Source organism: Cydia splendana, chromosome Z (genome assembly GCF_910591565.1).
Source record: "Cydia splendana chromosome Z, ilCydSple1.2, whole genome shotgun sequence".
NCBI classification, from domain to species: Eukaryota; Metazoa; Arthropoda; class Insecta; order Lepidoptera; family Tortricidae; genus Cydia; species Cydia splendana.
Window position 1 is genome coordinate 41,777,810 of NC_085987.1, and position 25,160 is coordinate 41,802,969.

General features: G+C 38.0%; 1 protein-coding gene and 1 pseudogene across 1 annotated transcript in view; both read left to right on the top strand.

The window, feature by feature from the left end:
- The window catches only part of LOC134804039 (1-phosphatidylinositol 4,5-bisphosphate phosphodiesterase gamma-1), a 34,594-nt gene extending 17,491 nt beyond the window's left edge, over positions 1-17,103 (top strand). The window contains exons 8-15 of the mRNA XM_063776917.1: positions 317-495; positions 5,703-5,880; positions 6,553-6,618; positions 10,522-10,713; positions 13,525-13,745; positions 14,306-14,910; positions 15,454-15,599; positions 16,910-17,103. Of these exons, the coding sequence (XP_063632987.1) occupies positions 317-495; positions 5,703-5,880; positions 6,553-6,618; positions 10,522-10,713; positions 13,525-13,745; positions 14,306-14,910; positions 15,454-15,599; positions 16,910-17,014 (1,692 nt within the window). The 3' untranslated portion in view covers positions 17,015-17,103. The remainder of the gene's footprint in view (positions 1-316; positions 496-5,702; positions 5,881-6,552; positions 6,619-10,521; positions 10,714-13,524; positions 13,746-14,305; positions 14,911-15,453; positions 15,600-16,909) is intronic.
- Positions 17,104-21,440: 4,337 nt separating this feature from the next.
- Positions 21,441-22,420, top strand: LOC134804613 (transmembrane protein 11 homolog, mitochondrial-like; annotated as a pseudogene).
- The last annotated feature ends 2,740 nt before the right edge of the window (positions 22,421-25,160 follow it).

The following is a 25,160-nucleotide window of genomic DNA, read 5'->3' on the forward strand; positions in this document are numbered from 1 at the left end:
GATTAAATGATTAATTTTGCATAAAACTTCCTATAAACACAAAACATTTACGATAAACGTTTGGGTGTTCCTGAAATCATTTAACGAAAATAATTAGTTTTAGGTACTACTATTAGTATTGGCAAGCAATTTACGAGTAATGTTATACTACTTCAGGTAAATAAATAATTTTGTCATTCAATCTTACTAAATAACGACTTCATTACCCACTGTGTGAAATTTGCCACCGCTCCTCCGGACGCTATATATTACTCATTGATTGAGAATTCCAGCACGTCTCGCGTGCCAGTTTTTAAATAGACGACTGTGCCCCTAGGAGTTCCTGATCACCCTGAAGGAGCCTGTACCCCAACCGAACAAGCACGAGGGCAAGGAGTGGTTCCACCCGCACCTGAACCGCGCGCAGGCCGAGGAGCTCCTGAGGAAGGCCAACTGTGACGGCGCCTTTCTGGTGCGCCCCAGCGAGAAGGACCGCGGGTTCGCTATTAGCTTCCGGTACGTACATACTAACCCCCTTATTCATACAACTTTACCTGATTTAGTTAAATTATGTTTTATGCCTTCCTTACAAATACATAAGTCAAAATGACAGATTAAAGGACTAACGATTATTAGCTAATTGCGCTTTGTAGCGCGTTTATGAATAAGGGGGTTATGAATAAGCTAAAGCTTATACTATACATCATTAAGGGTCGGTTGCACCAAACCGTCTGTCACCGTTAAAGCGTTCGCTAAATTTATTTGTATGGGAAATTTCATATTTCACTGCTGTTTGATGTTAATCAGTCTGTTAAATGTGGTTGGTGCAACTGGGCCTAATTCTAAGCATTCCCTTCTAAAAAGGCGCAGCGGAACGAGCGGCCTCGGGATAAAATGGCTGTCGAAAAAATTAACCAAGATCTCAGTCAGATTGCACTCTGGTCTGAAAAAAATAGTTTAGTTATAAATCCCCTAAAATCAAAGTTCATAGTAATCGGTACAAAACTTCAAATAATGAATACAATATCTCAAAATCCGCAGGTCCATATTTTAAATGAGATCATAACTCGTGTATCTGAAGCTCGGAATCTTGGGGTACTAATAGACGAAAGGCTTCAATTCGAAAAATACGTCCTAGAGAATATCAGAAATTGTTTTTATCGCCTTACAGTTTTATATAAGATCCGTGATCACCTTAACATAGATATGCGTATTAAGCTTTGTGATTCACTTATCCTGTCAAAGCTCAATTATGCTGACACAGTAATAGGAGGGTGTCTATTGTCGCGTACAAAAATGCAAATACAGAGACTACAAAATGCCTGCGCCAGATTTTGCTTTTCGATACCAAAGCGTGCCCATGTTACACCATTCTTAAACAATAGTAAACTGCTTAAAATGGACGCACGCAGAACGCTACACCTTGCTTCCTTATTGTTTGGAATTATAAACAGCAAAAAACCCTCTTATCTCTTTGACAAGCTTACATTTTCTAGAATGCACGAAAGACAAGCCTCCCGTCTCATCTGCCCGCGACACAGTTTGACTAGCTTTCGTGGCAGCTTCCGGTATGCTGCCACGCGATGCTGGAACAACATTCCTCCGCCAATAAGAAATGCTGGTTCACTTTTTTCATTTAAAAGCAAATTAAAACTTCATCTTATCACTAACCAAAATTCCCACTCCTAGTCACCTGTGTCTATTATTTAAAAAAAGTTAGTTTATGTTGCGTAGGTAATTAAACTTTCCATTCATCGCTTGTTCACATGTTTTTAGAATAATAGTGTTTTATGCTGGATATTAATTTTAAGACTACTTGCTCCGCATTATGTTTTATATTGTTCTTAATATTTTTATTTCTAAATTTAAGGATTAAGTTTTAAGTTTAAGGAACCACTGAAAATCAGCGTCGTTGCACTATGTGCTCCGACACATGCTGAGTAGTATCCTCTTTGAGACAACAAGTTACAAAACCATGTCTTATAGGTATTTAATATCTGTTAATCTTAAGATTGTTGTGTCAAATAAATTCATTTCATTTCATTTCATTTCAAATAACCGAAGCAGCTCTGATTGGTTGGTCGAAGTTAAATACATGTTTACATTTTTCGCCTTATTACAAAGGAGTAAGGTGCAAAAGTGTAAACATATCTTTGACGTCGACTGTACAAAGATGTTACGCAATCCTCAATATTTCAGTTTGCCCCATTTAGAGTTGTGCCATTCTCGAGATGTTCTCACTCTACAATTTGCCCATACAGCCCCCCCACACATAACAACCGTATGTAACATTGTTTATTAAGGGGCCGGTATATGACGTTTTCGATTTAGACCTCACTTTGTAACCATAATTTGTTCAATAAATGTTTAATAATTGCATTAAATTACACGTAAATTTGTTCACGAAGAAACCGTGTACCGACTCTTCATGCCATTATATTTTTAATTTGCTGTTATTCTCTATAAACCGACACTAAAAGTATCAAAAAATCAAAATATGGAGTTCCGTTTGAGACCGAAGCAAAACAATTTTGTCTTTGACAGTAATTTAATTATTGTGTGATTTTCAAAGCTAGATAATTCAACTACCAATTTATTATCGATTTATATTTTTACTCACAAAGACAACACAGAAATTCAATCTCAAATGTAAACTTTCGAACAATTTCCATACATTGACGACATCACTCAAAATTCCTCTTCTAGTCAGATGCCCGCTGGGGCTGCACGGGAGCACACGTATACTTCTTCAAATGAAAATGACAGCTTGATTTGCTTGCTTTTGACAATTATATTGACATTAAATCATATACGCACACGAGAAAGTATACCAGTAGATAAATTGTATTTCAAAAAATAGGGTACATAAATATCAGCTCGCGTCTCATTTAAATGTGAAATAATGGTTGAAAACCGCAGTAAACTATCTTAAAACAATACGATTACAGTCGAATTTAAGTATTATGTTCCTTCAAAACTCGCTTAAAATGAAAAAAGTTTAAAGACTCATCTTTACCGATTGGGATTCATTTTCATTATGCTGGTATTCATTTGCGTCATTTTAAAAACGTATTTGACTTCTGTACGTCAATGAATTTTGATGACATTTGTAATCTTGTATTATATTATAGAACTTTTATTTTAAAATATTGCCTATTAACAGGAAGCGTTATGTAATTCGTATAAGTAATAACTGAAAGTCTTGTACCTAGACCTGTAATACCATGGATTGCGACGAATAAATGATTGTGATTATGCCGTTCGTTCCGTCTATATGTATAATGCGTGTGTACGTGCTGTTCTCTGAAAATCTTCAAGAAAAAATAACGGCACCAGCACTAAGTACTAGCGAGTTTTTGCGGCTTTGGAGACCGAGATGAAGCTTACAGGCCAATAGCGCTGTGGCCTGGATATTGTTATGTATACCTGTGTATCGAATGTTTTATAAATTTACTATAAAAAGCAATGTTTTATTTCGATTAGGTCTACATTTTGTGCATATTGCATATCTGATGTATTTTCGTACTAAACTAGAAACTTTCGTTGAAACTAAATAAAATAATTATTCCAAATGTACAGTCACCTGCAATTTATGTTACACAACGAAGGCCGCAAAAATATCTGACACGATCTTATTTGTAGAAGCATAAGAGCATGTCACATATTTTTGCGGCCTTCGAAGAGTAGGTACCGTCACGTCATTATCACCAACTTTGCCCGCTTTTAAAAAAAAAACACGAATTTCTCAAAAAAGAAAAATCATATATGATTTTTTTTTGCTCAGCACGTCCATTGTGATCAAACGCATCAGTTTATTTGAAGAAAACATTTTTTATCGTGTTTTACCCATTTTTTTGCGTTTTAGAGGGCGGGCAAAGATATCCGGGGTTTTCGCCAACATTGCCCACGTCAATTTGGTATTCAAATAAAGCTGGTATGATGATGATGTCTAAGGATCACTTAAAGGTTTTGGGCAATCCTACCATTCCCTGTTAATATCTTAGCGATAAGTGTAAAAACTTTTAAATAAATTTGCTGGGCAATGTTGCCTACCCGTTTTTGCCCATTTACAAATAAGGCTCGCCTAAGCATTTTACATAGGCTAGAGTTGTCACTTTTGAGAAAATCGGTTACAATAGGTTAATGGCCAAAAATATGATTTTTGCTGTGTTTTTCATTCGTTGACGGGATAAAACATATAAATAAAGGATAATAAGACAAATTAAATACAGTATATTATTCTATTCATAAACTTATTTTAGTGTACAAAGATAACCTTCTTTTACTTGCGAAGTTGGGTAAATTAGATGAAAGTGACAACCCTAATCCGTTTTTGGTGGTGGGCAATGTTGGTATGGATGCCAAATTACCGGATTACTTTGCCCACCGCTAAAACTTTTGTGTATTTAGGCCTTTTTAGTTTAAATCTCAATAGACGTAATCTATGCTTCATGTGTTATAACTGAAACCCGGAAAAATTTGACAAAGGGTTCTCAATTTTTTCTACTTGCATTCATTATTTATCAATTTTTTGCCCGCCGAAATATACCCTATATTAGACAACTCGCTCGAAATTCCCAAGTCAAGTTCTGCAGAAGTTTGGTATATAGTTTTGTCAGAAATATAACCTATTTTCTACTAAAAACAGCAGGGTGGCCATAACTATTATAAATTTTTCTTCATTAACGAATTTGTTTAAAATTGTCGTTTTGGGCAAAGTTTCCCTGGTGGCAAAGTTGGCGCTAATGACGTAACATATTATTGCAGGTGACTGTACATAAATGTTTCGGTGATTTTGAGATTATTTTCCAGGTTAGTTTACTAACAATCAAGTTATGCAGATACCGATTTCGTGAACGTATAAGTAGTAAGGTACCGCTATTGTTTAGCGATACCGATTATTTTTAAAGGTAAAACTATACCGGTTGAAATATAAAGATATTAAAATTACAGCAGGGACAACCATTTTTTATAGGTGTACCTAAACCATCATTGGCCGAGCGTTAGCAAAGGTCTCCGTTTCAGCTTGGGCAAAAATGCTTTTGTATGTTCTCCTTTGCAGATCACATTTCTCAACTGATTCTCGTGAAAATTTGTAAGCAGGTTCGATATAACTATTCTGTTTCGCTTTATCCGCCAAAATGGAATTACCACCCTGCCGAAACTTTATTTATTTAAATTTCCATTGAATGGATTTTGCACCTTATGAAAAACCGTATAGAGTAGTAAATAACATTTTACATCTGACTTAATGACATCTTGTTTTATTCGCTTTAATTGTACAAAACGCGTATCTCGACAAAACAATATTAGGTAGTAAAACAGTCAACAATCAAATGAATTAAATAGATACGTCACGTGTGACATGAACAGACAAGGAAAGCAAGACTAAATGCATTGTTTCTCTTTCATCTTTCAATGGAACGCTTTTACCCTCAAAGGAGGCTAGTGGTCAATACTAAACTAAAAGTCCAATCTTAAAAAAACATGATGGGTCACTGACCTGTCCCAGTAAAGTGAGGTAGTGTGCGTGAAGTGCGCTTGTGTGTGAAATGGGGTAAATTGACAGAATCTGAAATTTTACCCACCGCTACCGTCGCCTTAATTATTTATTGTGTGAAACGCGGTAAACAATTGAACGAGCTTTCCAAAGTCATATGGTTCGTACTTGCTGAATTTTGTTATGTTGTTGTTATGTCATTTATATGAAATGTATATTTCAGGACAGAGAAAGAGATAAAGCATTGTCGGATAAAGCAAGAAGGCCGGCTGTACGCCATAGGTACAGTCACGTTCGAAAGCCTGGTGGAGCTCGTCTCCTACTACGAAATACATCCGCTGTACAAGAAAGTACGCCTCTGGTACCCGATAAGCGACGATATCGTTAGGAAGATTATATCTGTGAGTATTCTAATGCTGATATACGTTGTCAGACGAAAGATCTGTTGACTATAAAGCGTTATTTGAGATGCAATTAGCAATCAGCCTTAAACCGACCCTGGCATCCTGTGAGTTACAAGTTAAAATCTTAAATAATCTCAATTAGAATTTTGACCGACTTATGCTATGTATGCGCAATAGCCACTTACGATTATATGACCCCGTACTAGTATATATAGGTATATATCGTATCTTTATTATTTAACTAATCCTGCATTTTATCCTCTGTCATATTTCTTCCCAGTAGGCCTAGCACAGGAAGGGTGCGACAGTATCTCGCCCGTGAGATAGACTACCCGTCTTTTCCTAAATGTATTAAAATGAGAGGATGGGTAGTCTATCTCACGGGCGAGAACCAGTTGCGCCCTTCCTGTGCTAGGCCTATATACGGGGTATATTTCCAAAAATAAACAAGGCTATGTTCAGCCTTAGAAACTTAACTTTCTACATGGCAAATTTCATCAAAACCGGTTCAATCTTAGGCGTGAAAAAGTACCGGCAGTGGTATATCACTAAATTGTTCGGGCGTTGTAGAATACTTACCTACGGTTAGGGAGGAATAACACAATTCGTAACTTTCTGCTGTCGAACATTGGTCTTATAATATTAATACTTAATGCTTATGATTTTTAGGAACCAGACGACAGTTCCGTGTACGGAACCCCCGGCTACATGGACCCCACCTCTTTCACGTCCAAGGTACGTAAGGTACCAATTTTCTCTAATACATCATAATTGTACTAACCGGAATGTTCAATTTTATGCATCTCTTCTATAGATAACGTGGTCTGTGACATTATATGAAAGGTGAACGGGCAATGGTTTTGGTAAGAGTATAAAGTGAGACTAGTATTTCTAGGCTCGCTTAGCGGTAGCAAAGATACATTGATTGAGTAAGATGTGTAAAGTCTAAGAAAATTTCGTGCTTCTAATTTGACAGGTAAACGAGATGGCTCTGTACAGCTCCATACATGTTGCGGTAACTCCGATTGTCAAAAGTTGACGTTTGACAATTAGGTGACCGCAAAACATGCAGTACAGCGCCATCCGTTTTGGATGTCAAATTAAGGGGCACGTTTTTTTCTTAGACTTTACACCTCTCTATTACAGTAAATTCTCTTTGGCGGTAGGTAGTCGGTTTTGCTCTATGCCTAGACAGTAGACACACTGAGCTCCTTTTTAGACATAGACAAAGGTATACTAAGGGCGGGTTGCACCACTCACAATCAACGAACTGATCAATGTCACTATTACCAAAGAGAATAGAGTCTATAGAGACGGATTGTCAAAGTAAATTATGTAGCCACTGTAAATTTACTGCCATCTTTCGACAGAACATAAAACTGTTAGAACGCCATTTGACTTTGATCCTTATTCTTTCACTGATAGGTGTTAACTTATTAAATATTAATATTAACGCCATCTACTCGACTATAGGCCAAAGGTATGGTGCAATGTTTTCGAGCGATGGCGCCATAACCTTCAGCCTATGCTCGAGTGGATGGTGGTAATATTAATATTTAACAAGTTAACACATGTCAGTGAAATAATAAAGATCAAAGACAAATGGCGTTCAAACAGTATTAATCTTCTGTCGAAAGATGGCAGTAAATGAACTGTAGTTACATAATTTACCATGGCAGTAACTCTCTCCTTCAAATTCTCTTTGCTATTACTTAAGATAGTGATGCCAAATCTGACATCACGTAATCGCATCAACTTTCGTAAATGACACCGCGGACTTAGAGTCGCTCTTATCATTAGCGAAAGAGACTTCCATTGACACTGGAAACTTGAAAAAACTGATCAATGTTTAATATGGCGGTTTCTTAGGGTGGAATTACTCCTGTCCAATTTCTTTGTCCGATGTCATTGCGTCTCATTCTCTCATTAAGCAAAATGTGAGACGCAATACACATTGGACAAAGCAATTGGAACAGGTGGAATACCACCCTTACTAGCAAATTTAAATAAAGTACGGTATCTTAGACAGGCGGTTTGGTGCAACCGGCCCTAAGACGAGTAAAATAGTGCAAGTTTTTCTAGTAGCAAATTTGACAGCAAAAGATGGCGCCGTTACGTCTTGTGGCAACTGGATTCTTCAACTTGGAAGTGGAAGTTTGGTAATCTAGCTATCGCAAAATATACGAAGCCGTACCGCTCAAACAGCCGCTGCCTGGTCCGTAGAATGATCCTAGGAGTTTGGTCGTATTATTTGGACTGCATACAATTAGTTTAGTGATAGAAGTATGTAATTGCTTTTGCTAAGCTTTGAAAGTCGTAACAGTCAAGGCACAAAAAAATACATCACACACAAATATTCTTTTCTTCAGTATTGCTCATTTAGTCATGCACAGATAATTTTATGTCACTTTTTTCATCAAGTACGAGTATTTATTCGATTAACGGTATTTAGGTATTTAAGATGTTTTTGTTCCAGTTAAATACCTAGAATGTATAATTAATAAAAATCATGAAGAGGTAAAGATCGCTGTGCGATGTGATACCTATATTTCGTCTTGTCCGGGACCGGATATAGATGTAGGTTTAAGAGCATAGGGCTTAGCCAAGTTGCCAATCGTTGGCGCCGTAGCGAACGAAACTCTAACGCCTTGACAATAGAGGCGCGTTCAGATATTTGAAAGCGTCTTGACCACTTTTATATACACATATGGCGGTCTAGCATGAATTGAGTTCTCGCGCGCGACTCCATACATCAAGCGCGACTTCAAGTATGGACTTATGGACAACGCAACTTATGCTAGACCGCCTGATTGTGAATGTATAGCGTGATTTTTAATGGCTAGCATTACTCTAAGAGGTAAATATGACCTCGGTCTCTTTAAAGCAAGAGTGAATAGGCCATTACTGAACCGGTGAGCTCCATCTTAGGCCCTGTCATCACTTTCCATCAGGTGTGACAAGGGCCCATCGCCGATCAGTTTATAATAATAAAAAAATTAATGTGCAGGTGCAGGCTAAACAAAACAAATTATACCATTTTTAATTTTAATAAAATACAAAATAAATAAGCAGAAGGTAAGAATTTCATTCCACACTTGACAAGACACGGCGAAGACCTACGGTAAAAAGTTTGTCTACTTTTCATGTGCTTGCTTTACCCCCCCCCCCCCCCCCCCCCCCCCCCTCCATGCGTCTGTATTGTTTTCCCTCCTTAGTTTTAAATGTGGACTTGGTTGGTAGTGACTATAGTGAATAGTGGTAGAGGTAGATGAATGTTGTTCGTATTTAGAAGATATTTTTTATTACAATTAAGTACGTTATTGACACCATTAAAACATACAAATTGCAATTGGGATGTTACATAGTGATATTCCAAAAAAGAGTGACTGTTTTTAGGGTCAGGTTAAGGACAAGTCGCACACTTAAAAGTTTTTAACTCCGTTTTTCTGAACCTTGAGTAAATACTAAATTTAAATTAAATATTTTTCGCTTACGCAACATTACGCTACTAGTTATGGCTTATAAACTTTAGTAACAATAGTTATTTTTACAACAAGAGATCAAAGTTTGATATTTCTTCGATTGCTTATTTTGAGTCCCGTGCAAGCGAAAAATTCTATAATAGATTCACGAGCGTAGCGAGTGAATCTAATTTAGAATCTTGAGCGTAGTAAGGGACTCAAAAACGCACGAGATGTAAATAACTTTGATCTCGTGTAGTACACAAAATTTTTCACCTGAGCAGTGAGAACATACCTATTAGACAACTTGAAAAATGTAATCCTTCTTAATCACTTTATACCTGCACTCATGTTTTCTTAAGATATACAAACAACTAAGTCGCAATCGAACACAAAAACAAAACGTAGTAATAAATTTCAGTAAAATAATATGGAAATAACCATGAAATAACGAACATCAACTGACACTTCAATCGACAACTTTTTTTTTGTAAAAAAAAAACTATGTAAGATACGGTCCGAATTGCGGATACGTACTATTTGTCAACTAACTATGGTAGAAATTCTTAAAAGTAAAATAATTAATTTTGCGTGATAATCGGTGTATTTTTTGAGTTCATTATTTTAATTGTACAATAAAATACCTAAAATATAGTATTTTATCAGTTTTTATCAAATCTTACACTTTATTTTTATTAATTAATTATTAAGAATTCATACTCGTACGTGGTTTGGAACGATGCGGTCTGAAGTTTTCGGGGGCCTATTATAAACCCTCAATATACCGTTGAATGTCGATTTAACTTTCTTTTGTCTGTTTCTTTTTGCTAACAGTGTGACAAGGGACAGAGATAATAGAACCCAAGTATTTCGAATTGTATTAGACCCCGCATATTGAAATGACATTTGACTATAAAGGTCACTTGAATGTCATTTTGTCTCACTCAGTGAGCAAAATCGCATTTTGCTCACTGTTTTTAAGAAGCAAAGTACCCTTGTTCGAGCTGCTGAGGTGAAAATAATGTTTGTGCTACTTAGGCTCGCTCGGAGGCAAAACATGGACTTTATCTGAAATTTAGTGTATGAAACAAACAATATTGGTTGAAGGTCCAATTATTGGCGCATTTAAAAATGCATACATGACAACTCGTATCATCCATTCATTCCCATCCTCCAGGTGACCGTGAAGGCGCTATACGACTACCGAGCCCGTCAAGACGACGAGCTATCGTTCTGCAAGCACGCCATCATTACCAACGTGGACAAGCCCGACGCGGGCTGGTGGCGGGGCGACTACGGCGGCAAGCGGCACCATTGGTTCCCAGCCAACTACGTGCAGGAGATAGAGACCAGAGTGCCGGACATCGCTGTGAGTTGGCGTCATCATATGCTAAACGGAATATATTCCTGCTTAAATAGACAAGTGACTTGATCTCGTCCTTACATGGCGGCCCGGCCAATGACGGGCGACGGCGTATCTAAGGGTTATTGGCAAACTAGAACATCTTCGAGCTTCAGTACCGTACCGTAATAACCGTAAAGGACAGTAGTAAATGCAGCTACTATATATGAATTAGGATTGTTCATTTTTTTTTAAATGTTCTATTTCGAAAACCATTTCGAGATATGAGGTTTTCAAACAGTTTCCGACATTTGCTGCGATATAATAATTGAGGATTGAAGATATTTTAACAAATATCCTTATGACCTTAGTTTGACCTTTCTCGTTGGCTGAATGTAAAGTCATCGCATAATAAAAGTTATCGGACCATAGTAAATCAATCCGTCACTCACGTAATTGTCAAAGTTATCATTGTCATAATGAAATTTTTCAGTTAAACCGCTGCGCTGGTTTGTTATGATTTGATTTATAATTGATACCTAAACAGTAGTTTTCGTTGCTTAATATATCAAAGACCTTGTTCCTACGTGTGGGAATGATTCACAAAAATAATTGTTCGAATCCGCGAAGACCTACGACGTGAAACATGGTGCCGTGAATTGAACTTGGAATACCTACCTACTTACACACAGTATTGCTGTGAGGATCACGTCGATGTAAGTATAAAATTAATATTATTTTACTACAATTATTTAAAAGCTCACTTTGTAGGTAGGGTCGCGGGGACCTATGTGTTTTCTGTGGTAATGTAGCCAGAATATATAAAGGCAAACCGTTAAACAGAGATGGTGCCTACTAGAAAGAAACACTATACAAGAATACATAGTCATACTCAAAATTCAGCCTGAAACTGCTTTAAAAAGATATAATTTCTAATTTCCAGGTACATGTTGCAGTTCAAGCTGCTGATATCATGGTGGACAAGACTTAAGTTAATAGTTGTGAATAATAAAACATGTTTTTGTTTACCTACTTTTTTATTAATTTAGGAAATATATGTATATATGTTTCCCAAAAAAAAGTAACTATACATATATGTATGTTCATCATGTTCTGCACGAGCAGCTGACAATGATGGCTTCTTGTTGACGAACCAGAAGAGAAGTGTATGGTTTGTTATTTACTCTGTTCCCAGGCATTATTTACTGTCGTAAAGTATTATGACGATTAATATGACGTTCGTTTCGATACAAAATGCTCAACTTTGTTCAGGGCCCAAGTGCCTTAACAAAATCAATCTCCTTCGTACATTACGTATCCCACAGCCGTATCTAAATAGGAATCACATGATGACCTGAAATTATAGGATATAATTAGCAAAATTGGCATGTTCCTAATATAGTACAATATCCAAACAATGGTGACAAGCCGGTAGAACCCTTTGGGTGCTACCTTAGCAATGGACGCTTATAACGATTTTATGAATCCAATCATCTTACGAATCGAATCAGTTAAAAAATATATGATGTAACTTACATTTGTATTTTTGCTCCCCTGATTTCAGCCAAGTTATGGTTGGAGTTGGATGCTATATGGATACATACTCCAATAAAACTAAGTTATATTATATAACTTAGGCAGATTTCTGGAATCAGCTTTCACAAATTTATAGCGTAGGTATTTTGAAATTATTGATTTAGGGATTCAAAATAAACGAGTTTTCCAGACGATATTATTTATAGAAACGCGTGACACTGACATTGTAGACAGGTGACATTACAATCAATTGACAATTACAACTATTTTTTTAATGTTTGTTATTGCTTGTGCTTTATCAAATCAGCCACTACATGTAATTTACGAGAAGTCGTATCTCATATTTTCAATAAATTATAAATATTCAACCGAACCGTGAATTAATAAATCATTCAAATTGGTATCTTAAATTAACCTATATTTTCAGAAAATAAACTAAAAATGGGGGTCTAAAAAAAATGAACAATCCTAATTGTGTGAAATATCATACGTCAACATTAAGTGTAAGGCCTGAGTGGACGCTCGAGTTGAGCGTGCAGCGGGGCGGGGCGTGCGGCGTGCATGTTAAACAAATGCAAACGTATAGGAGCGGCCTTAGTGCACGCTGCTCAAATCAATTGTGAGCCCGACGCCACGCTGCACGCCCCGCCGAACGCTCCGATTCGAGCGTCTACTGAGGCTTTACACTAAGCCAATATACTACATTAGGCATACTTACATTGGTGACCCAGTCAATGACTGAAGCAAATCTCAAACTTCTCCACCAAGTTTGTACAAAATATCGAGATGAGAGACCCGGTTATTGCTAAGTTGTCTTCATCATATGATACAGCACTAGCCAGAAAATCCGAACTTCAAGAGAGCACATCACTGACATTCCTCATTCGTATACGTCGGTGACCAGTGACGGATGACTAAAGAAGTAATCTTCAAACTTCAGTATGAAAACATATTTATGCTAGCTTATGCTAAACCTTGTCGCAATGCACGAAGGTTGATATTGGGTTGTAGCCGCGCGCGTCAGTTGACGCATTTGGGGGTCAAAGGGTTCAAAAAATAAACCAAATCGTTAACCTTTTGAACCCCAAACGGCGCATGAATTTGCCGTGCCACTGACGCCACGGGGGTAAAATTTAGTTTTGTGAATAAATAATGCCAACCTAGTGCGGTGTTTTTTAGTAGATTTTAATAAAAAAAACGACCGACGTCAAATGCCGTCTTTGGCGTCGCTGTCACGTTTTTGCGTTGACGTCAATTGCCGCCTGTGGCGTTCAAAAGGTTAATTTACTGTCATCTTTTCAGAGTTGTCTAGAGACCGACGCGAGCGCCCTCGGTTCCTGGCAGAAGGGCGTGGTGGACGTGAACGGGGCCATCGTGGACCTGTTCGTGGGCGAAGAGGACGGTTCACCGCGTTGGCTCGTGCGAATACAGAGCCCTAGCATGTGCGCGCCGTTTGAGATGCGCGCGCCTAACAACGAGCTCGCACTCGAGTGGCTTTCAGCTATCAAGGAGGCTGCACACAGGTATTTCTGTCATTACAATTGTAACGTGTAAAGTATTGTTAAATAGGAATTTTATATTATTTAATTATTAATATATCAAAAACATCATAGAAGGGAAAGTTGAAGCAAACAGGAAGAAGGGAAGACCAAGGAGAGCGTACATGGATCAAATAAAGGAAAAGATCAACGTCGTGTCGTATCAGGCTGTCAAAGAGAAGGCAGAGGACCGCCAAACATGGAAATTGCTTCACCGACAAGAGTCATACTCTTAAATATATCATGATGATTATAAACCTTAAAGCTTGTAATTATGACCTTAGTTAGAATTTTGACATGATAACGTCTTATAAATTGATGAACACCGGTAGCATGCACGAAAAAGTGTCACGTTGTGGACAAATCTCCATGGTAACGTTACGTAATGTAATGGTAATGTTTTCTTAGGACGTTATCATCACGCAAAATTATCGTCCGTAAACAGACTTTACAACCATATTTTTTTTATAACCTTAGTTTTAGAAAAAAGTTTAACTTTCGATGTGTATAGCATGTCAATAACTAAATGTAATTTTTTCATGTAGCGCAAGCGCAAGGTCTCTTCAGCACCGCAAAATGGAACGCACCTGGCGCATAGCTCGCGAAATGTCCGACCTCATAGTGTACTGCCGCTCCGTGGCGTTCAGCCAGGACCGCCTCCGGAACAAGGGCTTCATCTGCAACGAGATGTCCTCCTTCCCGGAGACCAAAGCGGAGCGCCTCATGTGCCAGCAAGACAACAACTTCTTCCTCAAATACCACACCATACAACTCAGCAGAATCTACCCGAAAGGCCAACGCATAGACTCCTCAAACTACAGTCCGGTTCAATTCTGGAACTGCGGCTCTCAAATGGTAGCACTGAATTACCAAACCGCCGATAAACCAATGCAATTAAACATGGGGAAGTTTAAAGAAAACGGCGGTTGCGGGTTCGTATTAAAGCCTCAGTTCATGTTCGAGGAAGGCTACAACCCCTACGACAAAAGGAGTATAGAGAGGAAAGTGACTCCTGTGACGGTGATGCTCCGAGTTATAGGGGCGCGGCATCTGTGCAAGTCCGGGCGGGGCACGGCGAGCCCCTTCGTCGAAGTGGAGATCATTGGGGCTGATTACGATTCAGGGACCAAGCTCGTTACTAAGACTGTTGGTAAGTGCATTTGTACGTTTGTTTTCACTTGCAAATTTTACTGTAGAACATACTAAGTACTGTGTAAAAGAGCTTATCTATATCTATCCTCTAGCGCAGCGGTCGGCAACAAGCGGCCCGCGGCCGCATACGGCCCGCGAGCCTCCCTGGCTATTTTTAAGTAATGTTGACAAACGACAATATCTGATAAAGTCATAAATATTAACAAAGTGCGGCCCGCGTGAACTTCGTTTTACTTCTATGTGGCCCTTGGCTGCTGAGTGGTTGCCGACCGCTGCTCTAGCGGCATACCTACCACATAAATTTTACAGTCAAATTTGAATCAACCGTTAGAAAATAGAATTGAATTTGTTTTATTTTGAAATATAAAAAAACAAGAGCATCTTTGTTCTATTTAGTCATGATATAAATTTCTTTGGACGTAATAATTAGTACTAGTTGGTACTGGTGCTAGGACGGTGGATCGTTTGAGGGTTTGTTTATCGTCAGTTATCGTGTGCTTAGAAAATTAGCGTATTATTTCTTATGTTGTATTATTTGCAGCCGACAACGGCATCAACCCGATATGGAACGACATATGCGAGTTCGAAGTGTTCAACCCGGAGCTGGCGCTCATCCGATTCCTGGTGCAGGACGAAGACATGTTCGGAGACCCCAACTTCATCGGGCAGGCCACCTACCCCCTCAAGGTTTGTCTCTAATCTTCTTCTTCTTCCTCGCGTTATCACGCGATTTTGGCACGGCTCATGGCAGCCTGGGGTCCGCTTGACAACTAATCCCAATAATTGACGTAGGCACTAGTTTTTACGAAAGCGCCTGCCATCTGACCTTCCAACCCAGAGGGCAAACTAGGCCTTATTGGGATTAGTCCGGTTTCCTCATGATGTTTTCCTTCACCGAAAAGCGATTGGTAAATATCAAATGATATTTCGTACATAAGTTCCGAAAAACTCATTGGTACGAGCCGGGGTTTGAACCCGCGACCTCCGAATCGCAAGTCGCACGCTCTTACCGCTAGGCCACCAGCGCTTCTCTAATGTCTAAGGTTTGTCTCTAATGTCTTTACAAAATACATAGACTGTTTTAGTAAAACACCGCCAATTCACTTGTCCTAAGGGGCTGTCCATAAATTACGTCATCGATTTTTGACACCCCCCCCCCCCCCCTATAATCATACAAAAATTATACTTCAAATTACCCCATTTCCTCCTACTTCATGCTACCGTCATCCGATGTCCAGACCCCCCCCCCCCCTAATTTGAAATGACGTAATTTATGAATAGCCCCTAAGGGTGATATTCCATCGGTCCAATATCTTTGTCCAATGTGTATTGCGTCTCACATCTTGCTTAACACATTCAACACCAAGAACCCGACTGTCGGGTACACTGTTCGTAGCGACTACGCGCTACATACGACGAAACCGTGGCTACGCGCTACGAGCGTAACCCGTAGCACTTAGTGGTATTGAATGTGTTAATGAGAGAGTGAGACGCAATGACATTGGACAAATAAATTGGATAGGTGGAATACCACCCTAAGCTAATTTTTATCAAGCAGATAATCAGATATATTTGCTTTTTATCAAGCAGACAGAAAATTCTTACGGTAGATGTTGCTGTACGTCTCCCTTACGCGTATAAACAATTCTGGTAAGCTAATATGTATAGACATTTGATCCTCAAAACAAAACGGAGCGACTAATTGAAAAAAAACTTGTTATCTAGATCAGCGGTCGGCAACCAGCGGCCGCATGCGGCCCGCGAACCTCTCACTTGCGGCCCGCGAGCCTCCCTGGCTATTTTGTATGTAATATTCACAAATGACAATGTCTGATAAAGTCATAAATATTAACAAAGTTCGGCCCGCGTCCACTTCGTTAACTGCTATGTGGCCCTTGGCTGCTAAAAGGTTGCCGACCGCTGATCTAGATTATTAAGGATATTACATTTTTACAATTCACCCGTACAACGATTGACAATGTGCATTTACCTTACAGGGCCTACGGGCCGGGTACCGTAGCGTGATCCTGAGCAACGGTTACTCCGAGGAGCTGGAACTGTCATCTCTCTTAGTTCACCTCAAGCTGGTCCCAGGTCGCTGATCAACCCACGCAGCCACCCTCAAAAGTGGCCACCAACGAAAACAAAACTGTACTACAGCTTGAGCCCTAAAAATTAACATCTGACGTGCGTATACAGGGTGAAATAAACCAAGAGTAGAGATGTGAAGTCGAAGAAATAATCGTGCCCCCGATATGGGCAGCTAAATTAAATGGCGCTGTACCACGTAATGTACGGGGCCGTAAATACGATACATTAACTGTCAAATTCGAAGCACGAATTTATCTTAGTCTTTACATATCTTAGTGTGGTATTCCATCTGTCCAATATTTTGGTCCAATGTCATTGCGTCTCACTCTCTCATTCAGCAAAATGTGAGACAATATACATATTGGACAAAGAAATTGGACAGGTGTAATACCACCCTTAAGTTAGGTGTATGAGGCTCGTACGCCAGAAAGGTGTAGATTGTAGATAATATTAACCTTTTGGACGCCAATGACCGATATATCCGCACCGCCGGTTCAACGCCAAAGACCGATTAATCGGTCACAGACCACAGAGCAACATAGACCTACGTGCGTATGCATAAAGTTCAATTTCAGTTTTGACACTTGGGCGACGTGGCGTCCGAGACAGCTTTTGTGTTTGACACGGCGTCGAAAAGGTTAAATATGTCAAATGATGTACTGTCGAGTCGAATGATCTGTATAGTGGCAATGTGCCGCCTCAAACAGGCACAGAATTACGGTTCAAAATTAAATGTTATGATAGAGATTCAAACCAGCTACAACAGTTTTATTGAAAAATCAGGTGCTATCAAGATTTCAAATATTATCGCAGATATATTTACAGACTAATTGTGTTAGTGTCCTCAAGACGTTTGTCAGTAGAAAACGGCACAAAATTCAAATTTTCTATGGGCCGATAGCTCTTCGCGCCTTCATTTTTTATATTTGCCGCTCTTTTCTTCTGACGAAAATGGCTTGACAATAAAGAATATTCATAGAAAGTTTAAATATCAGATATCACTGTTACCTATATACCTTAGGAGAGTTAGCACGACATATTAGTCAGCTCTTTCACTCAGGTTGGTGCCATTAACACATTGCGTCAAGACATGGAACACAAACAATTAGCACCGAATGTGTCACTTAGAATTTGTCGTGATTTTGAGCAGATCATTTCATTTGCCCTATTGTTTATACTTATTGAAAGGAAATCGTACTAAACGTATTAGACTGAATTTACTAACTCTTTACTAATGTACTAATCTTGACGGCAGTGAAAAAAAAATCAATAGGGAATATAACACTTTAAACTCTCGCGTTTTGTACACATATTTAATTACACAAACGGGTCTACCGCGATATAATTTCATTGTTTTTACCTTTAATTCCGACGTTTCAGCTGAGTTGCACCAGCTGTGGTCACGGAAAGACTGACGTCCCAACAAATGTCAACGGAGATATTAATAAAACAACACTAAACTACCCGAAATTAGTTTATAAAAATGTTCGGGGTAGGCAAAGAAATTGCAGCTACCCGTTAAAGTTTAATATTTATTGTCCACGGCACGATACCCAACACTCACAGTATCCGTACACTGGTCCGAAGATATATCCGCTGGTTTCAACATTTGTATCACTGGTCCCCAAGTAGACGATAATTTGTACCCGTCCTCTCGATTGAATTTTTTAGTATGTTTTTTTAATTTCAATCGCCTCTCTCACGATCCGCGGATAATAGTGTTGCATTTTTATAAACTAATTAAAGGTAAAAACAATGAAATTATATCGCGGTAGACCCGTTTGTGTAATTAAATAGGGAATATTACGCGAAACTGCGTAGGGGGCGCTACTACCACAATCGATCACAATCTGGGGGGAAAATCGAAATTTCGAGATCTAACCTCTCTATCACTCTTGTATATTCGAGCGATAGTCTGCGATAGAGAGGCAGATAAGGAACTTTCGATTTTCGCGTTTCGCGGTAGGCCACCTTTAAACAAACCGCCTTGATGCATCAATGTCATAGTAAAAACTTGTCAAAAACTATTTAAAGCGTAGTATGTATAAGTTACTCTATGGTTTACTAAACAAATTAGTGCTGCACTCTGGCGGCAGTTGCAGTAATACTCCCTATTGTGATCAGTCATGAACGAAAATCATACATTTCATGGGCTGTTAGTGAAATCGAGGAAAAACTAATGAACGCATGGCGCTTTATGTAAGGAAAGGACGCACAGCACAAGAAATTTCGTATACCGACCCGCCTATTCCTATCTCCATTGCACACGCGTAATTAATTACTGTCCCGCCCATAATGCACGCTGTCAACTGGCAATGACACTGTGTGAGAGGGACAGAAATGTAATTATGCGCGTGCGAGGGAGATAGGAACAGGCGGGTGAATGTAAGAAATTTCCTGTGCTAAGCGTCCTTTCTTTAGTGTCCACATTTAAACGTTTGAATTACTAATATGAAATTTTCTATGAAAGATGAATTTACTAATTAAGTAGCAGTCACATTTGTTTATCGTGGTTTAACTAGCATCTTATGATGGATTAAACTAAACAGTACTTTTCTAATTGTGATACGTGCATAACTAGTATTGCATAGGTAAAAAATAGGGGTTCGATATATTGCTTTTGATGGGTAGGGATAAAACAAAAACAAAGTTGTATGATTTCACGAAGGCACAAATTTACAATAATTGGAATTGCAAAATAGTACGGGCTCGTAGTCTAAAATATGGCCTATTTCTGACAATATCTATATTTTTCACATGTTTGTGCTAATGAGACGAAAGGGGACGTCACGTAACCTCTTCTCCATACAAACATTAGTCCCCATTTTTCTGCAAATATTTTCCATAATGTCAATATCCGGGGAAGATAATGGTACCCATTTTACGTTACGTTTGTATGCAGAAGCGGTCGTCCACTATCCTCACCCCCTTATTCATAAACGTTTACACTTTACTAAAGTTGACAAGCTGATAATAATCGTTTGTCCCTTGCCGACGTATTGGTATGATGGTGAGGGACAAACGATTATTATCGGCTTGTCAACTTTAGTAAACGTTTATGAATAAGAGGGTTAATATTTAGAACGTTTTATTCGTAATATTAAGCATTTACTGAACGATACCAAACAGTTATTAATTGCAATGTAGCTAGAGGGATAATGTCTAAGAAATAAACGTGCCACCTAGCTTGACAACTGAAACAGATGGCGCTGTACGGTGCCGTATGTTTTGTGGTCACTGAATTGTATTAACGTATTTTTATAACAACCAGAGTTGCCGCATAATATATAGGGTAAATGTGGGATAGTTGCCATACTTTTTGAAAAAGGTGAATAAACTACAGAAGATAAGCATTTAAAATCTTATAACACACTGTTAGTTTGTATACTCATTAATAAACAATATTCTCAAGGTAGTTTGATATTATTTGTTTTATTTGTTTAGTTATAAACAAAATAAAAAGGTCCTTCGGACGGGGATAGATGCCAACTGTATGGGTTAAATGCCGCAAAGATATTTTGACTCGTGGGGATAGTATACAAATAGAACAAATAATATCCAGCTACCTTGAAAATATTGTTTATTAATGAGTATACAAACTAACACTTGTGTTATAAGATTTTTAAATGCTTATCTTCTATATTTTATTCACCTGTTTCAAAAAGTATGGCAACTATCTCACATTTACCTTAATCTGTTGCGGCGTGAAATAGTTTTTCGCAATAAATCACAATACGTCCATTTTAGCGAAGTGTTCGTCATTAACCAGAGGGAGGAAAAGAGTAAGCTTACAAATAAAAAAATAATTGCAAGCGTTGAATTCGCACAAGTCGCTATGTGCAAATTTGGGTATCTATCCCCCTATGGCATCTATCCCACATTTACCCTACATATTGAGCCATTATATACATATATAATGGCTCAGTATACACTGAACCATACAGCGCCATCTCGTGTAGCTGTCAAAATCGAGGCATAAAATAGTAAAAGACTTCACTGATCTAGTACGATTAATATAATAAATCTTTGATGAGCATAATATTATATTGGGTATCTATTTAATTTTTAATGTCATCAGTCTGCTATATAATATATTTTTAGCAAAATAATTGTATATAATGCGATATATATGTAGATTAGATGTATATAGTTTTATGACGCTTTTATATGTAATTATTTATACAATGTTATGAAAAAATTATACGTAAGTAATGTAGTGTTCTTATTACATTAAAACAATGTTTTAAATTATTAGTATACAAAAAAATATAGAGTTACTAAATCACATATCCTTTTCTTAAGATTCATACATATTCATAACAAATAGATATACATAAACATGATTGATTTTGGATAAATATATTTGCTATCATAATTGCGGGTACAGTTAGCATTAAAAGTAGCGGAAAAAGCATTAGGTATCTAATATCTTTATAACACGTCACAGCGTCTATACCTATAGTTAACATGGCGGGTAATGAAAGTGACAGCGATTTAAAGCCATCGAGTGTCGCAATTATACGAGAAGATTTCGATAGTGAAAATTCACACATCAAATTTGAAAAGGAATTGGAGAGCGCACTTGAGGCCGGCGTGAGCGTTATAGTTATAGAACCGGAGTCTCTTGGAGAAGAGACTGCAAGGTGGATTTATGGAGGCAATCAATTGCATAAAGTCTCTGTCTACAGTGGACTATGCGGGATTGCTTCTGGTTTAGCATGGAGCTCCTTAGCTTGTACGCCCTTTGGTGTTGCATCCATTCTCTGTGCCGGCAGTGGCGTAGCTAGACGTGGGCGAAGTGGGCCGTCGCCCACGGCCTCGCGGCCCAAGGCGGGCCTCGCGCGAGGCCCCTTCGAGCTTCGGCACAGTGAAAGCAAAGGGCCTCGCAGATGCGACTTCGCCCACGGCTAGATTAGTTCACGCTACGCCACTGTGTGCCGGTTGTTACACACTCATGGCAATGGGACCCATGCTGCGAATATCAAGAGGAAAAAGATCGGCGTCATCTATCTACCTTACCTATACCGAGTGATCTAAATCAGCATCTCCGGTTGTGCTAGTGCGCACTGACAACAGGCGGAACATATATTTGCATAGCTCAGTTTCTATAGCGGCAGCTGCAATATGCAACATACTTATGGAGACTTTATGAAACATTCAAATAAATGAAATGGTTCTACAAAACAGTCCTTATGCCAATACATGCTTAACTAGGTTAATCTTGTTCTCAAATATGAAGTAGGTAGTACTATTTTGAAGCTTACTAGTGAATATTGTATCATTTATATTAAATGGTAGGAAGCAGAGTGTAAAAATGTTATAATAATTGTTTTAGATAAATATTCTGTACAAAAGATATTTTCATTATCTTTAAACGAGCAATTCTTGTGTATTTATTTATACATAAGTGTATATATTTCGGGGATTTCGGAAACGGCTCTAACGATTTCTATGAAATTTGCTATATGGGTACAGCTAGGTATTATTTCTGGGAAAATGCGCATTTTTCCAGATATTATAAATTAACTAGGGTAAACAATAAACATGGAATATAATCAGTTAATCACTGATGATAATTATAGTTGGCAAGGCCAATTTTAATGCAATAAATATGTTTAACAAAAAGAAATATATATCTCTATACATAATATATAGAACAATTAATTTGTGACATATACTTTTAAACGCGAACTGTACTGTTAGTATTTGTATTTTAATTTGGAAAAGTATTCCAGGGTGACAGACACTTGGTATTTCATCCGCTACTATTGTTGCTGATTGTACCATTTTTTTTAGAAATGATACTTTTTTTAAATTTAAAAATAAAGCTCTCTTTAACTAGATCTGTTACTCGTCACAAGAAACTGTTAAAAGTATTTACTAGATTCTAATCATTCATCTTGCATACCATCACGCTCCGCGACCGTTGAGCCATTTAGGGTCCTAGGTAAATTGGTTGTTCAATACTTCCGCTATGGAATGTCCAATTTAGCTAGAACCCTAAATGGCATAACAATCACGACGCGTGACTGTACATTGGCCGTGAACCAAATTGACGATGGTTTCGTTATATTTGTCATTCTTTATAGTTAAACACAATGCAAGCGCTAAAGATAAATATAACAACATTTATTATAAATTTGGTTGATGGCGTTGCATACGAAGATAATATAAAACCATAGAAAGGAAATAAATTACTGTTTAGTATTATTGTATAGGTACAGTCACCAGCAATAATATGTTACACTTTGAAGGCCGCAAAAATATGTGACACGCTCTTATGGCTCTACAAATAAGTTCGTGACAGATATTTTTGCGGCCTTCGTTGTGTTACAGATTATTGCAGGTGACTGTACCTACTACCTAGTATTTATAACAAACTCGCACTAATTATATTTTACAAGTTAGAGACATAATGAAAGAGCTAATACATAAAATTATTTGTTTAATATGTAAGGCAGCTGGCCTACACTATATTAGGTAGTATTAGTGTGTGATTTAGGCCATCTATTGGTCATATTATTGTACAAAGTATGCTAACAAACAAGCAAACGAAATATCTAGTAACAAACGCACAAAAATGAACTTGATTATATGTATATAAATTTTACGGGTCCTAAGTGTCCTAATCTAAATTAATACAGGACTAAGTACTCTATAACTAAAAAAAACGTCTGAGCGTGTATAAAAAATTCTATTGATAAAATTTCTATAGTACATACCTAGTTAGATTTAAATAAAAAATTATACTGCTTCGAATAAAATATGATAGAGTTATTGTTTTCTAAGCTCTTTTCGAGGCACGGGAATATTTTAATGTTATCGTAGTCGTGACTTTAAGGGCTGATTTAGACAATGCGCGAACTCGTATGCGATTTTATATTGAGGACTATTGGTTACATCCAATTCAGGCGACCAATCATATACCGCAATGTAATGAACTAATGAAACTCGCATGCGAGTTCTCGCACCGTCTAAATGAGCCTTAAATCTTTGAACGCCTCGCCTATGCTGTACCTTGTTGGAATGCACGAGGGTTGAAAATGGGCTGCCCCGCGCGTCAGTTGACGTCATAGCCGGTCAAAGGGTTAATAAGGCAATGGAATGTTTAATGTTATTCATTGAGAAGTGACCTTAGAAAAGTCTATGTAATGTTGGTGCTATTGAAAAATGAATTACAGGTGTTGTAACTAGAACTTTGAATTGATGCCTTCATAGTAGTGAAAGTTGTCTAAACATTTAATAATATAGTACGGGGTAAACCATCATTATGTATTGTCATTAACTTGTTATTAGCATTGGTTTGATCATAATGAACTATATTCTCCTTACGAGATTAAATGTGTATATAAGATTGATGCTGACTGTACAATGTGTAATAATATAGTTTAGTTAGATTTCATGGCAGTGAATGGGTTATAACGACCTAATTTGTTATTGTATGGGCCTACTGAAAACTTTATACATATATCGATAGCCTATTCCACAAATATGGCCATGGAGATTGCATTTATTTTGTTTTATTTACATTTCAGTTTTAAATCGTTTGGACCATTATCGCGTTTTTAAACGTCTTGTTAAATGTTGTAAAACTTGTAGTTTTTTAACATTACAAGTCAATTTCGCATACTGAATTAAGTTAATGTGACGATAAGAACCTATATTTTTGCACTCTTAGAGCTCTTTCCCACTGACGTCCAGTTTTATGCGGGTACGGTTTTCTGCAGGATCCCGTTTTAGTAGTGCCTAAGATACGTGCTCCTATAGTAAGGTTCACACGAGCATTCTGTTTGCGCGATAGCCTGCATACTACAGAAAACTGGATCCTGCAGAAAACCGGTCCAGCAAAAAGCTGGACGTCAGTGGGAAGGAGCTCTTACCCCCTATTCATAAACGCGCTACAAACCTCAATTAGCTAATAATCGTTTGTCTTTATCTGTAATTTTGAATTATGCATTTGTAAGAAAGGGATAAAACATAATTTCACTAAATCAGTCCCGTAAAGTTTTATGAATAAGGGGGTTAAGTGTCAAATGTTAACCTTTTAGACGCCGATGACCGATATATCCGCACCGCAGGTTCAACGCCAAAGACCGATTAATCGGTCACAGACCACAGAGCAACATAGACCTACGTGCATATGCATAAAGTTCAATT